The 17,017-nt window shown below is 40.6% G+C and overlaps 1 protein-coding gene across 1 annotated transcript in view; it reads right to left on the bottom strand.

The window, feature by feature from the left end:
- LOC119420531 (reticulon-4 receptor-like 1) overlaps nt 1–10,231 on the bottom strand; it is a 148,868-nt gene extending 138,637 nt beyond the window's left edge. Inside the window, exon 1 of the mRNA XM_037687943.1 lies at nt 10,042–10,231. Coding sequence (XP_037543871.1) covers nt 10,042–10,054 — 13 coding nt within the window. The 5' untranslated portion in view covers nt 10,055–10,231. The remainder of the gene's footprint in view (nt 1–10,041) is intronic.
- Between the last annotated feature and the right edge of the window lie 6,786 nt (nt 10,232–17,017).

Below are 17,017 nucleotides of genomic sequence, written 5' to 3'. Positions count from 1 at the left end.
CAGATTCTTTCTGCTAGCTACAACATTTTTGTGCTTCTTCTAACTTCTTTCTGCTAATTTTAGTTTGTTATGCTCCTTTCAGCTTATCTATGTAAGTTTAAGCTTTTTCTGCTGTTTCAGCTGAAATTTAACTGTTATCCTAATTTTAGCTTTTTCAGCCAATTCCACATTATTTGCACTCAAACTGTTTTCAGCCTAATTCAGCAAAATTGTGCTCTCCACTTCCTTCTGGTAATTTAAGTTTAATTTCTTTTTGCTTTTTTAGCTACTTTTCAGCTGTTTTTCCCCCTGCTTTTTCAGATAATTTCTACATTTTTGTGCTCATTTCTGCTTATTTCAGCCTAGTTAGGCAAACATATTCCTTCTGCTTGATTTTGCTAATTTAAGCTTGTTCTACCTTTTCAGCTACCTTTAGCATTCTCAGCATTTTTATTTTATTTTTTTGCAAATTTCAGCTGTTTTCAGATAAATTTATATTTTTGTGGAAAACTTTGCTACTTTCAGCCTAAGTAACTTCTTTCTGCTAACTTGAGCTTGTTATGCTCCTTTCAGCTTTTTTGTCTACTAGTTTCAGCTTTTTCTGCTTTCAGCTACTTTTTAGCTGTTTTGTGCTAAATTTAGCTTTTTCAGCTAATTCCACATTTGTTTAGCTCATTTCAGCTCCTTCCGTTTCTTTCAGGGCGTTAACGCTTCTTTCTGTCTTTTCAGCTATTTTCAGCTATTTGTAGCTAATTTCTGCTTTTTTAGCTAATTTCCCAATTTTTGCGCAAATCTTTGCTTACTTAAACTTAATTCAGTAGATATCTGTTATTTCTGCTTTCTTCAGCCAATTTAGCCTTGTTTTTCCACTTCAGCTACATTTCAGCATGTTTTGAGCTAATTTCAGCTGTTTTTCAGCAAGTTCTTCAGCAATAAGCATTCACACTGCATTGTCGCAGGAAATGCAATTTGTCTAGTTTATTTATTTATTTTGTACAGCGTTTGTTAGAGTTCAGCAGTTTAGCAGCTTGGAGCTGTAACACATCAGTCCCTATAATTATATTAAAGTTTTCACACATGGTCCACTTGTCGTGAATGCAACACGTTTGTAGAAATATTACTTTGTGACTAAAAAACAAACAAACAGGATGGAGTAGGCCCAGCGTGCTGAGGCGAGGACACAGCAGACAGAAGAATGAGTAACCTTGAGATGAAGCAGGAGGAGCAGTTGCAAAGGTCATTGATATGCGCAGCCGGCACATGGACGCTCAGTGGGTGTGCTACAGCATCTGACTTTACTCAGAGCTAATTGATTATCATTGAATCCCACACCGCTCATCAAATTCAAGAGGATGAAGCTTCCTAATATGATGTATCCACAGATTTCTCACAAATGTTCTATATTGCGTCCTGATTCGTAAAATCTGGCTTCTGCCTCGGGATGTCGGTGCTGCTGGAGCAACTTTTGGATCAATCTCAGCTCTCCATTACGCCGCCATTTGGTGCTTCATGACCCGTATAAACATTCTGTCACAAATGCATATGTTATTATCATACACCGAGGCAATCATAGACGCCAGTAAACACACTCAGAGTCACGCAAAAGAGCAACAGCAGCTTGCTTGACTGTAGATTTGACAATGGCCCGCAGGCGAAATGTGTGTGTGCCAGTGCAGCTGTCAGCACTGAAGGAGGAAGCAAGGATGTGACATTCGTCTTTTGTCACAGTGCCTCAGATGCTCTGGTGTCTGACAGTGGGATTTCAAAATAAAAAATTAAATTATTGGACTAGCATTCTGTCAGGGAACGCATATTGTCCGCCATCTTTCATGCCAGAGTTTTGAACTAAAATCATCGCATGTGGTGACGGGACAGAGTAAGTTTGTTCAAGCCTTGAATGTGACATTATGGACCACTATGGCTATATTATGAAATCTCACAAGCTGTGTCGGAGCTCACATCATGTTGAGGATGCCTGTTAGCTTCTACCACACCAAACACTTTAGCAAAAAATAAGCATCTGCAAATTTAGCCAAGTTATGGTCATTCTTCTCGACTAATGTCATATAGCTGTGGCAGCCATCTTGAATAGACGAGAGTCCAAATGTTCATAAGCTTTAGATGTACACCCAATGAATATTTCCTGAGAGTTTCAATAAAATCTGTCGAGTGGTTCATGAGATATTAGATAATTCCAAGTCGTGTTTGCAAATGACTTTGCAATCATTTCACCTGGTAAAATAAAGGTCAAATAAAAGTATATTTTGCTAACAGAGAATTAGGGTTGACACCAACAGTAGATGTCAAAGTTTTAAGGAAAATATTGTGTAGTATGTCATACTCATAATATGTATTAAGGATAATGCTCAGCCACTTCTGTGCAAAATTTTACCAAAGAATCTGTAAAACTGACTGTTTTAGCCACTTGTGTGTTTCCTAACTTCAGTTAGCTGTGGTGGCCATTTTGAATTGGGTTGACTCCAAAAGGTAATCAGTTGTAAACGTACATCCGATGGTTACTTTCTGAGAATTGCATCAAAAACTATCCAGTGCATAGGCCTGTCGCAATAAACAATAAATCAATTAATTGCATGGCAAATGAAAATTATCAACCTTGTTTTCATTTATCAGCTTTATCGTTTCTTTGTGTCTCTCTCTTTCTACTGAAGACACTGGATGACAAAAAGTTCAACTCCTGTGTTCTTCACTGACCCCTCCATTTCTCTTTTCTCTTTAAAATCTGTTTTAAACGTCCAAAAATCACGTTTTTGGATCGTTAAAAGCAGCTAAGCTGAGAAGCTAAGCTATGAGCTAAGCTAACAGGCCGACCTCAAGAATAAACCTCCGTCTTGTCGAGCTCCAAGTCACGGTTGAAACCCGTGCCTTCGTGTAAAAAGTTGTTTTTCTCTGTAAAATGAAGCTGAGAACTTGTTTACTGATTTTTTTATTAAAAGTGTGAAAAATGCTATGCTAAAGAGCTCAAACCACCGAGCGTCCACCATGTCACCATGTCATGTCAAGGGCCCTCCCTCCCATTTTTCTTAAAGAGACGCTGCTCAACTATCCATCCTTTGGTTCAAACAGTCTTATCATCATCATCACTTTTATTGTCCCCTTAGGGAAATTTTCCTTGCAGCAAGGTGGCGAGAAAATTAAAACACACATAAACAATCACCCTCAAAGTCTATGTACAAATATCAATAAAACAGGCTGAACGACAACATCAAGCCTGGTTATATTTAAAATGTATCTGAATAATGGACTGGCTGATAAAAGAGTTTTTCCATCTATTTGTTCAAGATTTGGGCTGCCTGAATCTCTTCTTGTACTGCCATCTGGTGGTCAAAAAAAGGTACTACACTCCAAACAAATCAACATTTCTTCTAAAATTTCACAAATAATTATTGTTGAATTTCAAACAATATTATCATTTATCGCAATAATTTCTGCGACAATTAATCACCCAGCAAAATTTGTTATCGTGACAGGCCTACCAGTGCATTATGAGATATTTTGCTAATAATACAAACATGCACAGATACTGGCATAAAAATTATCACGTTTGCCTTCGGCAGGCTGTAATGAAACCGATCCTCCTTCTTAGTTTATGATCAAGCAGAGTGATAATTTGACAAAGTCTACAGATTTGGTGGCCTGGTCCAGAACGAGTCACTCAAGCTAAGATAAACCAGAATAAATCGTGACTTGCACTTTCATATTTTGATACGCATCAGAAAATTACAAATTCTCAATTACAAGCTGAAATTCAGGAAAATCCCTTTTTTCCCCCCCTTGTTCGAAAGTAATCACACAGCCGCAGATATACATATTTTTTAATCAATTGAAATTTTAAAAAGTGACTAAATGAAATCATTCCAAGTTGAGAACAAGAGCAATGTGTTTTAGCATTCATGCATCCAATCCTTGCGGCCTGTTTTGCAGTTTCCCTCCTCAAATGTGGTACAGATCAGATAAAGTCTAAAAATTAAGGGAGAGATGTGAAGCAAAGATAATGGATGAGGAGAAAGAGATAACTGGATCAGCATTTGTACACCTAAGAGCCATTTGTTGTCATGCACACGTAGCACACAGATGTGATAAACACAGATGAAGATTCAGTGAGACATTAACTGCTCAAGGATATCATTATCTCAGATGTCCATGTGAATAAATGTCCCAAAATATATTTAGTCATAATGAAAGGGTATAAAGGGCATTCAACAGAAGCTGGTAACAGTCACCTATTTAGGATTTATATTCGGTTGTGCAGTAACAGATGCATGTAGGCCCATGTGCACAAAACTGCTCTGTGCACGCCAAGCAGACAATTTCCTAAACTTTTACTCACGGTTAATTTATCAAGAAATATAAACTATCATCTGGGAGCAACTCTGCATTAATGCAAAATTTTGTTCATATTTTGCTTTTGCTCTTTTTTCAGGAGGCGGCAACAATGCTGGGACACTTCCAGCAAAAATATACGATTTGTGTTGGAATAAGCTCAAAATTGACAGTGGCGTTTAAAGTGATGTTGAAGTTATGTTAGAAACATAAGTATTAATTAAAAAAAAAAGTATTCCAAGCTTAAGTTACAGTTTAAAAAATGGCTGATAAGCACTTAACTAGCATAGCATCAAAGAGCACCACTGCTTTAAACAAAGCTGAGTTTTGTTAACGTTGTTTTCAAAGTATTTTTTATGTTACTCCAGTCCACCCACCCACAAAGGAGCTTTCTTGGAGCCCGCCACATGGCTTTGAATCAGGAATGTTTCCCAAATGTCATTTCTGCAGGGCTAAATTTTCTAAATGTGTCGAGAAAGCCCTTAATCACAGGGCTGTCAAATCCCTGTAACCCTCTACTCCTGCTTGAACTTAGCTCGAAATCATGCTGTTTTCTGAGTGAAGCTAAGAGCTTACCTGTGCTTTACAAACTCATTTTGTGCAAGACAGCAATAATCTCAGCATTTCATAGGTTTTTATTTTAAAGCTCAGTTTACAATGGTTAAAAACTGCACCAAAATTAGCAACTCATGATATGAAATGAAAGAATTACTATTAATTGGAAACTGAGGTCAAATGATAACGTGTTGAGCTTGGCACTATAGTTTGCAGAACACTGAAGTAAAATTGATGAACATTTGCCAACAGTCAATGCATTTCTTGGTGAACTGGATGAATTTACGTTGAAAAAAAAATAATGAATTAATCACAAGAATATATAGCCTATGAGGGACTATGTGCAGTACTGGTCTATATAATCAAGATAGTAAAAAATAAACTAATACAAGTAAAAGTGATTTTCCAAAGTCTTAAAATAAGGTAAATTTAGAGAAATTACACATATTTATTTATTTTTTCATAATTTATTAAACAAAACCTAAATAAAATGCTGAAAAAAGCTTGTAAAAGAATCTATACATCCTATTCATTTACCCTTTATTTATGCAGGTAGTTTCATTGAGTCACGAGAACTCATTTTCAAGAGAGACCTGTTGTAGGGAGCAGATGGTGGGGGTTAAGGGCCTTGCTCAGGGATCCAGAGTGGGGCGAATGAGGGTGGAGGCAGGTGTGGGTGTTTCACATTTTGATGTTGACGGTGCTGAGAGTTGAACCTGCGACTTTCCGATCACAGGCCCGTCTTCTCTAACCTCTGCACCACCGCTCCCCATCCTATTACATCCCAACTGCCACTATAGAAGTTTAGAGACATTTACTTCTCATGGTGGCTGCGATTTATGGTTTCAAAACCAGTTAAAATGAGACTGATCCTCGTTATTTTAGTTGCTACATCAAAAGAATGATGTAATGTCTTAAGGTGCTCATCTGAGGGTATCACTACCTAATATTAAAATGTGAAACTAACCCAACTATTCTTTTTGTGGTCCGATATGTTAGCTCATAGAACAGAATAGAACAGAATAGAATTTAAAGGTTTTTTTCTCCACACAGTGTCACTGTCCACATATCTGTAAGTGAACTAGATAAGTATGAAGACATTGGCAGCGTTGGAAGATGAAGCCGAAGTCAAGTGAGGGAAACAAATCCAGCTCCAAACGAGATGGGAGACAAAGCTCCAGGAGCCACTCACATCAGCCAAACTAGTATCCCCACCAGGCTGCCAGACACTCGCTCCTCTCAGAGTGATGCTGGCAGCGAGAGCTGGCCGAGCACGGACATGGGAAAAAAAAAAAGACACATGCAAGAAAAGAGCGATGGAGGAAGATTTCATTAGACGCACACACAAACTTGTCCTCCTCCTTTTTGCTCCCTGGCTCTTGTTTAATCTCAGCGCAGAGAGATACAGCAGGTAAAAGTGACAGATATAGATAACTGCATTTTAGGCTGACTACACAATTACTCTGAATTTCATTATTGTGACTGACAGAAACATATTTGTGGGAGGAGAGATGAAACACCCATCCGACTTCACTACTGGGTGATGCTGCTGTGGGTGTGGGTTGTGTATGGGTGGGTGGGTGCTATCCATCTAAAATTACAAGAAGATTAAAATGGAAGGTTGTCTTCCTGAAGCTCTTTGTTGTATACAAGCACACACACACAATGACACATTAATGGCGATTAATCAGCTCTCTTGTCAAGCCCATTAGGTCCCCCACCCATTGAGTAGATCGCCCAGCTCGTGCCCCGTCTCGGGCAATCCAGACAGGCTAAAGATTGTGACGTGCACAGATCTGTGCACGCCGTTTGGCTTTGAGTGCAGAGATGACAAATGACAGGCTTCCAATATCGCTACAGAAGAATGTTTCTCTTCTCGGGGTGCGACAGTCGTGCTCCACACTGACCACAAAACTCCTCTCTGACACGCTGCTTTTCACCTCCTCCCCCCGTACATTTATTAATTTTATATTTTTTAGGAGGGAGTTATTGGTAATGAGTCACCGCTCCACAATAAATGGTTTATACTAGAGATGCACGATATTATCAGCATGGTATCGGTCGACCAATATTAGCGATAAAGCTAAATATCGGACATCAAAATAACTCACCGATATAAAAGTCTTCTGTTTTAAGTTAATTTTTATTTGAAGAAAATGTCAAGTATATCTATTAATGCACTACTACTTGCGCTTTTCTCTTGTTGCTTGTGAACAGGTTAGATTTGTGAAAACTTACAAATTTGCACTGTTCAAGTGTTGTCATTGTATTAGAAAGAGAAAATGTCATGAATATATTTGACATTAAACATAATCCAAGTTGAAGTGTTACATCATTTTCAGCTTCTTTTTGGCATCTGCATTTGGTAACAGGCCAAATTGACAAAGACCATGCAGAATAATGAATTTTAATTCCACAGCAGAGAAAGCTATGTAGTCTCTGTAAGGAGGTCTAGGAGAAAAATATTGGTATTGGTATCGATTATCGGCCAAATAAGTTTTACCATATCGAATATCGGCCAAAATGCAATATCGTGCATCCCTAGTTTATACTGAACACTTTGTTAAAGGAAATGTGCAAATAAAAATGGGCTACAACCAGCTTTTTTGGAGCCCAAAATTTATTTTGAATTATCTAGAATGATCTTTTATATAATATTTCTAAGTGTATACGTTCCTCTAAGACTTGATAAATATACTGTATTTTGAGTTAAGCAATTAATATATTTTGTTAATTGAAAGTACATATTGGCTAAAATTTGTCTAAGAAAAAAAAAACGTGCGTATCAACCATCGGACGTCCGGATTTCTAAAGATCAGCACAGGCCACAGAAAAAAACTCTTCCCAGTTGACATCTAATACAACCGGCCAGTTAGGGGTGTCAACTAAATACGTCAGAATCTAAATGTGTGGTGGTTAAAATCAGGGGTTGTACAAGCTCTGGGTAATATATTAAAACTGTATCGTCATGGCAATAACAATGAGTGCAATATCAATATCGCAAGAACCACTTGGACTGCAATAAGTGACGAGCAGTTATATTTTGTCCATCCATCCATTTTCTTCCGCTCGTTCCGAAATCAGGATGCGGGGGCAGCAGCTTGGGCAGGGAGACCCAGACATCTCTCTCCACAGCCATCTCTTCCAGCTCTTCTGGAAGGACTCCAATGTGTTCCCAGGCCAGCCGAGAGATATAGTCTCTCCAGTGTGTCCAGGATCTTCCCAGGGTCTCCTCCCAATTAGACATGTCCATTAAACCTCCATAGGGAGGTGTCCAGGAAGCATCCTTACCAGAAGCTTGAACCGTCTCAACTGGCTCCTCTTGATGTGGAGGAGCAGAAGTTCTACTCCAAGACTCTCCCATATAGCTGAACTCCTCACTCTCTCTAAGGAAAAGTCCAGCTATCTTGTGGAGGAAACTCACTTTGACATCATGTGTCTGCGATCTCGTTCTTTCGGTCACTACCCAGAGTTTATGACCATAGGTGAGGGTGGGAACATGGACCAATGGTAAACAGAGAGCATTGCCTTGCAACTCAGCTCCTCCTTCATCACAACAGACTCACAGAGTACACGATACTCCGGAAGCTCCACCGATCAATCTCAAGCTCCATTCTTCCTTCACTCATGAACAAACCGCCATGAGCTCCTCCACTTGAGGCAGCCACTCACTCCCAACCCGGAGAGGACAGTCCAGCCTTTTCCGTCTAAGGATCACGGTCTTTAACTTGGAGGTGCTGATGGTGCTTCACGGTGCTTGTTATAGTTCAAGTACCATAAATTCATGTTGTGCATGTTAATAATTTAGTTGGTGGATTTAATGGTCTCTTACTGGCCTTGATGCCTAGTGTAGAAAATTGATGGCAGAAGATAAAGGAGTGAGGGAAATGCCAGTTTACACAACAGATATTGCATTGATATCGCCAAGTTTTTCACATATGGTGTAACCCTAGTAAAACAAGTTTGATTTTTGTTTTTCTTTGGGAGGGGCGGCGTTAATTCATCTCCATATATCAAATTAAGTGCACAAACAAAAGTAAACCCATGTTGTTACAAGCTGTGGAAAAAAAACAACAAAAAAAACCCCAGTTTGAGCTGTGAGACTGTTGCAGTTATTATTATGGCTGCAAAATATTAGAAAAACGTGCAATGTGCAATATATATTTTTGTGATATCATCCACAATAAACTGACATTTTTCTCACTTCTCACATTCTTTTCTATCAATCCTGTGTGGGCGTCAAGGTCAGTGAGAGTTAAATTGGCCAAATAAATGAAATAATGTGCAGAGCATGAGTTCACGGTGTGTGAAGTCGAGTTTGTGATATTGGTATGGTTACGGTGAAAAAGTGTTTGACATAATGTGCAGCACTAATTATATTATATCCTTGTTTAAATGATTTATTGGCTTTGTTTTGACGTTCTACAAAAATGTTGTGTGCATTATGTGTCGCTGTCATATTTGAGATGAAAAACTAAGTTGCACAATCCAGGACAAGATTTTTAATTAAAAGCTTTGGCTTTTTCATTTGCCTTTTTTTTTTTTTTTTTTCCCAAAAGTGACTGATACATGAAAAGGCAAGGTCACTGTGGAGAAACAACTCGTCTCCTCACCGCAGAGGCAACAGGGCAGCGACAGAGAGGACAAACAGCAGCATCTCTCTGCTTCAAGCCGGGTTTCATCTCCCGGGGGCTCCTGGACCCGCTGCGAGTCCAAACAAATAGTAATTAAATAATTAAAACCCTGCTGTCAGCTCTCCGTGTAACCACAGCCTCGCTCGCACGCGGACACCACCTTTGACCAAACGCTTTGAACTTTGCGCCATTAGCGCCAAATTAGGAAGTTTCCCTTTTTTTCTCTCTCTCGCTCTCTCGCGCGCGCGCCCTCCTTGTTTTCATCTCTTCCTCTCACGCGCTCGCCGAATCAAAGCCAGCCTCGTGAAGTCTACAAACTGCAGTGCGGCAGCGCTTCGCTATTTTAAGGACTTTTTTTTTTTTTTTACATGAAGTGAGTAAATATTTAATCTCTTTAGTCTTCTTGGGTCGCCGGAGCGATTAAAAACAAATGGGGCGGGGACGGCTGGTGCTGCAAACTGTGCACCAGTTCAGCCCAAAATAAAAACTAACACAAAAACAGACGCACGAGCTTCACAAACTCTTGTCTTACCTCGCCTGAACATATTGGCAGCAGCTGAGGACCTTAACAGACTCCGGGCTGAAGTCGCATCCTCCTTGTGATGCTGAGGGCTGAACTGTTTTGATTCCTTCTTGTCCCCCTTTCTGGATAGAGAAATAATGTTCAACCAAGCGAAGACAACTGGCGCCTCATTAAAAAAAATAAAATAAAAAGGTAGACGAGGAGCAAGGGCGAAATTAAGGACGAAAACAGCGGAAGTTGTCCGCAGTTTGTCAGGTGAACAAAATGTGGGAGAACACCTGGTCCCGTGTCCCGGCGCCTCAGCTCACCATCTCCTCCGCTGTGTCAAGATTCAGTGAGAAACATTCAGGTTTTATTTACAGCTCAAATAAAAGAAGTATTAACAGAAAGTTCTGCTGCGTCCTCGTCGTCAGGTTTTCCGCTGCAGGTCTGGTTAAGAGTCTAAAAAACGTGCAGCGTGAGTCAGTTCCGTCCACTGTCTCCTTCAGCAGGGAGCTGCGAGGTTTCAGACCCCCTCCCTCCTCTCTGATGAACAGCTCAGCATCTCTCTCTTTCCCCGCTGTCTCCAAACACAAAAGAGCTCTGCTTCATTGGCATAGAGAAGAAGCCTATGTGTTCAGGAAGCAATTACAGAAGCAGCTCTCATGTTAAAATCCTCCCTCTGTCAGGTCAGTCCACCACTTATCTCCCAGAATTCAATTTCATTACTATAGTCTCAAAAAAAAATATAAAAAGCTTCAATTACAATTCATTTAGTGCCGTTCTCTTATTATGCTCGTCTTTGTTGTTCTTTTTCTCCCACGCTGCTTTTATCTGCGTCTCACAGTCAGATTTGTAGTCACTATAATGTAATTAATTTCAAATGTGGTTTTATTGTGGCTGAAAACAAAAATGAAAGAATGACACAAACGGCAACAAACATAACACCGTTTTCTACTTTTTGGACGTTGTCGCTTGTGATTCCACAGATTAAGTCATGCTGATTTTTTAGGTCATTCGAGAATCAAGTAAAATGGGTCAAAGCAGTAATTTCACATTAAAGGCCTAACGTTCCTTGAAGGATTGCATATCATCTGCTGTCTTTCATGCCAGGGTTTTAGACTTAAGATCATCCATGGAGAGAAATTACATATTTGCAACCATTTTGGTCAAGCCCTAAAAAGAAAAGTAAGCATGGAACGCCCTAACAAGCCAATCCAATACTGTGAAATGTCATAGATCAAAGTTCATGCTCAATAATCCAGCTAAAAAAAATCTAAATTAAAGCAGGTCCTCTGGACAGTTTCTTTATGTTGAAACAACAAAGTCCATGCTCAATAATCCAGGCATACAATCCAACATTTTTCAGTCAGGTCATCTGGACAGTTTTTTTTTTTTTGTGCTGAAACGTTTCGCCTTCGGTCCAGAAGGCTTCATCAGTCAAGGAAACGCACAACAAAACTGATTCTTCCCCCAACAGCTTACTCCAAAGTGGAACAAACCAGTTCTGCTTGTGATAAGATGGTCTCTTTGGTACGCCCCCTCCATTGCCGTATTGTATGCCTGGATTATTGAGCATGGATTTTGTTGTTTTCAACCAGTTTGACAAGACTGTCAACAAGGAAGAGGGCCGGCAATGGAGGAGGGGGCGTACCAAAGAGACCATCTTATTACAAGCAGAACTGGTTTGTTCCACTTTGGAGTAAGCTGTTGGGGGAAGAATCAGTTTTGTTGTGTGTTTCCTTGACTGATGAAGCCTTCCGGACTGAAGGCGAAACGTTTCAGCACAAAAAAAAGAAACTGTCCAGATGACCTGACTGAAAAATGTTGGTTTGTGTTGAAACGTTTCATCTTTCATCCAAAAGACTTCAGTCCGAGGAGCCACAACAAACTCGGTCCCATAAGTAGCACACTCACATAGTGGGCCAACCAGTTTGATGGTTGTGGTCATTCTTAGAGTGTGTGTTGTTCATGACTCTCAGTTACCACATCAAATTTCATCGCAAGGTCTGTAAAATTGACAGAGAGCTGTTTATGTTTTGGCTAAATTGGGTTCAGAATGCGGGCAGCACGGTGGCGCAACTGGTAGAGCTGCTGCCTCTCAGCGAGCAGGTCCTTGGTTCAAACCCCGGTCCAGGGCCCTTTCTGGGTGGAGTTTGCATGTTCTCTCCGTGCATGCGTGGGTTTTCTCCAGGTGCTCCGGTTTCCTCCCACAGACCAAAAACATGCAGGTTAGGCTGATTGGTAACTCTAAATTGTCCCTAGGTGTGAATGAGAGAGTGAATGGTTGTTTGTCTCGTTTGTCTCTATGTGGCCCTGTGATGGACTTGCGACCTGTCCAGGGTGTCCCCCACCCCTCGCACAGTGATTGCTGGACATGGGCACCAGCGACCCCCGTGACCCAAAATGGAATAAGCGGGTAAAGAAAATGGATGGATGGGTTCAGAATGCACATCCATTGATGATCCAATGTGCAGGACTTCAAGTACTTAGGGTCAGCTGTCCAGGAAAACACGGAGTGTGGTCAAGAGGTGAAGAAGAGAGTGCAGGCAGGATGGAGTGGATGGAGAAAAGTTTCAGGAAAGATTTGTGACAAAAGAGTGGCAGCAATGGTTGAAAGGTTTAGAAGACAGTTGTGAGACCAGCCATGTTGTATGGTCTGGAGACAGTGGTATTGACAAAAAGACAGGAGAAAGAACTGGAAGTGGCAGAAATGAAGATGTTGAGGTTCTCCTTAGGAGTGACATGGATGGATAAGATCAGGAATGAGATCATCAGAGGTACAGCACAGGTTGAACAACTGGGAGATAAAGTTAGAGATGCCAGACTGAGATGGTTTGGACATGTCCAGAGGAGGGACAGTGGGTATATTGGTAGAAGGATATTAGAAATGCAGCTGCCAAGAAAAAGACAAAGAGGAGGTATATGGATGCAGTTAGAGAGGACATTTAGGTAGCTGGAGAGAGAGGATGCAGAGGACAGAGTGAGATGGAGGATGACTCGCAGTGGAGACCCCTGAAGAGAGAACAGCTGAAAGAAGAAGATACTTTCTGAAAGTCCATTCAGTAGTTTAGAGATATTTTGGTCACAAGCACAAACAGATGGACCAAAAGGTTACTATCCATCTTCGCCTTTTGGATAATAAATTGAACAATCGTACAAGATTTGGTGCAATCATCACTCAAACCAGCTGCAAAAAAGCGAAAAGTTAAACGTGAAACTAGGAACCAATTATCATCCCAAACTCCAGAAATGCAACATATCTTCAGTGTCCAAAAGCACACTCAGCCAAGACATGGCCTTTAAGAAGGCTGAAAGAATCAGATTCAAACGGAGGGAACGTCTTGTGCAAATTTTCAACTAAAAACATGAGCCTCGTCAAATGTTGAGCGTACAACAATTAATGATAAGCAGGAATTGAGGAAAAAAGTTATTCTTTAAAGAGAAACAGTAGTCCATGTATTTTAAAGTAGCGACTCCAGTTGATGCTAATTCTTTGAATAATTTCAAAATGTTGTGAATAAATGTTTTACAGAATAAGCTAAAAAATGAATAATAATAAGAAAAAAATAAAGTGGCTAAAACCCTCAGTCATTTGAGTCAGTTTACTGATGGTTTCCTCCTGTTCAAAGGAAGTCTTTCCTTTCCACTGTCACACGCAGAAAAGTTTAATGCAGTAGCTCACATCTTCCCCTATTTGCCTTTTTTCTTCCAGAATCTAGATACAATAAACTGGATTCTAATTTTATTTTTACAGTAAGAAGTGAGTTCATTGGCATGTATTAAACTGAATTTGAGTCTGAATCTAAATATACAGTAGTCCCTCATTTATCGTGAGAGATCTGTACCCTGAAGCCCTGGGTTAGTGAAAAACCATAAAGTAGGAATAATAGTACAAGTAGTAAGTAGTTGTTTATTTTAATATATATATATATATATATATATATATATATATATATATATATATATATATATATAAAGGCATTTTAAACACTTCCCACACTCTTGCAATATTCTAAACAATGTTTCTAGATGCTCTGAAAGAACACAGTATGTCATGATTTCAGCTTTGTGCCTCAGCTGCTCTTTGCCACCTGCAAGCTCTCGGCCACGCCCACTTCTCTGCTCTGCAAGATCAGCTGCTCAGCTGCAGGAGGAAGCTTATCCTACAGTGTGGGCTGCACAGGTTATAAATTATTTAAAATAATTTATTTAAAATAAAAATCCCAATAATGGTTTTACTCCTGTGTGTCTGTTACCAAAATACCTTAAAAGTTGCTGGATAAACTTTAATGAAACTTTCAAAAAGTACTGTAATTAAATGCAACTAATCAAATGTTGGAGTCAATTCTATTGAAGATATAGCTGCTACAGCTAATTGACCTCAGTCAGCAAATAAAATGGCTATAACTACATCAGTTTTACAGATATTGAGCTCAAACTTAGTGTGGTAATAGCCGAGATGGATCACCAACACATATTCTGAGCAGTAATGGATCTGTGTTTAAAATGTTGCTGTTTATCATTTTTAGTCAACACTGACTTTTAGTAAAACATTTCACAATCAACTGGATGGATTTGATGAAATTTAAAGGAAATAATCTGGAGCAAGCACCATTTAAAATGTTTGCAAGCTAATCAACAATAATCAACACATATATAGAAATAACTCACTCAGTTTTGCTGAAATTTGATGCAATCATTTCTCAACATAAGATGATTTTAGTCAAAATCTGACAGCACTTTTTTAATATTTCTGCTCACAAGCCACAGATATGTGCAAATCATTGCAGCCAAATAACCCTGGAGCTTCAGTGAGATGTCACAAAACATATCGGAACACTCAGCGTTTTATCCTTCTGAACTTTTGTTGTTTTGAGTGGGTGAAAAAAAATTAACAAGACTGTCCAGTGATTTTATTCATCAGTGCATAACAATTAGTTTAAAAGCAGGTCAACAAAATCTTTTAACAAATGTACATTTTAGAACAAAATAAGGTTCAGCGCTGGAAAAACGATGTCAAAGGAACCACACACAGTCCCTGATAAGTCTTCTGAGTGAGAGATAATAAAAATTAGTTGAAATTGTTAAAAAAAAAAAAAAAAAATTCTAGTTTGCTGGTAATAAGATGGTTTCTGGGCTCCGCCCTCTCCCCCGTTGACTCCTCTGAGACAGCCATGGCCAAAATGGTTCAAAACATCAAAGTTCATGCTCAATAATCCACGTAAAAAAAATCTAACAAAGTTCAATCAGGTCATCTGGACGGTTTCTTTTTTCGCTGAGATGGTTCATCCTTCATCCAAAGGACTTCATCAGTCCGAGGAGCCACAACAAATTCAGTCCCACAAGCAGCACACTCACATACTGGACCAACCAGTTTTATGGTAATAAGATGGTTTCTGGGCTCCGCCTTCTCCCCTGTCGACTCCTCTGAGACAGCCATGGCCAAAATGGTTCAAAACATCAAAGTTCATGCTCAATAATCCAAGTAAAAAAATCTAACAAAGTTCAATCAGGTCATCTGGACGGTTTCTTTTTTCGCTGAGATGGTTCATCCTTCATCCAAAGGACTTCATCGGTCCGAGGAGCCACAACAAATTCAGTCCCACAAGCAGCACACTCACATACTGGGCTAATCAGTTTTATGGTGATACAATGGTTTCTGGGGCCCACCCTCTTCCTTGTTGACTTGGTCCACTATGTGGGTTTGCTGCTTGTGAGACTGAGTTTGTTTGTGGCTCCTCGGACTGATGAAGTCCTTTGGATGAAGGACGAAACGTCTCAACAAGAAAAAAATAAACCATTTAGATGACCTTACTGAACTTTGGTTTTTTTTCTAGAACAGTTAATCACATACAACACAAGACTCGTTTAAAGTTTTAATATAAATATGAATACAACTGGAGAGGAGGGTCCGTCGGATAGTCGAACCTCGGATTCAGGAGGAGCAGTGCGGATTTCAGTTTTCCTAGTCGTGGAACACTGGACCAGCTCTACACTCTCAGCATGGTCCTGGAGGGTGCGTGGGAGTTTGCCCAACCGGTCTACATGTGCTTTGTGGACTTGGAGAAGGTGTTCAACCGCGTCCCTCGGGGAACCCTGTGGGAGGTACTCTGGGAGTATGGGGTACCGGGCCCTTTGATATGGGCTGTTAGGTCCCTGTATGACCGGTGTCAGAGCCTGGTCCGCATTGCCGGCAGTAAGTCGAGCTTATTCCCAGTGAGAGTTGGACTCCGCCAAGGTTGCCCTTTGTCACCAATTCTGTTCATAACTTTTATGGACAGAATTTCTAGGCGCAGCCAAGGTGTTGAGGGGATCCGTTTTGGTGGCCTTAGTATTGCTTCTCTGCTTTTTGCAGATGATGTGGTCTTGTTGGCTTCATTAGATCATGATCTACAGCTTTCGCTGGAGCGGTTCGCAGCCGAGTGTGACACGGCCGGGATGAAGATCAGTTCCTCCAAATCCAAGGCCATGGTCTTGAGCCGGAAAAGGGTAGAGTGCTCTCTCCGGGTCAGGGAGGAGGTCCTGCCCCAAGTGGAGGAGTTCAAGTATAATGGGGTCTTGTTCACGTATGAGGGAAAAATGGAACGTGAGATCGATAGGCAGATAGGTGCAGCGTCTGCAGTGAAGCGGGCGCTGTATCGGTCTGTTGTGGTGAAGAGAGAGCTGAGTCAAAAGGCGAAGCTCTCAATTTACCGATCGATCTACGTTCCTACCCTCATTTATGGTCATGAGCTTTGAGTTGTGACAGAAAGAATGAGATCTCGGATACAAGCGGCCAAAATGAGTTTTCTCCGCAGGGTGTCTGGGCTCTCACTTAGAGATAGGGTGAGAAGCTCGATCATCCGGGAGGGACTCGGAGTAGAGCCCTGCTTCTCCACGTCGAGAGGAGCCAGTTGAGGTGGCTCAGGCATCTGGTTAGGATGCCTCCTGGACGCCTCCCTGGTGAGGTGTTCCAGACACGTCCCACCGGGAGAAGACCCAGAGAAAGACCCAGGACACGCTG

The sequence above is a fragment of the Nematolebias whitei genome, chromosome 14 (genome assembly GCF_014905685.2).
Source record: "Nematolebias whitei isolate Nwh7 chromosome 14, NemWhi1, whole genome shotgun sequence".
NCBI lineage: Eukaryota > Metazoa > Chordata > Actinopteri > Cyprinodontiformes > Rivulidae > Nematolebias > Nematolebias whitei.
The sequence above is the reverse complement of the archived record's forward strand: the minus strand, read 5'-3'. Positions and strand labels throughout refer to the sequence as shown.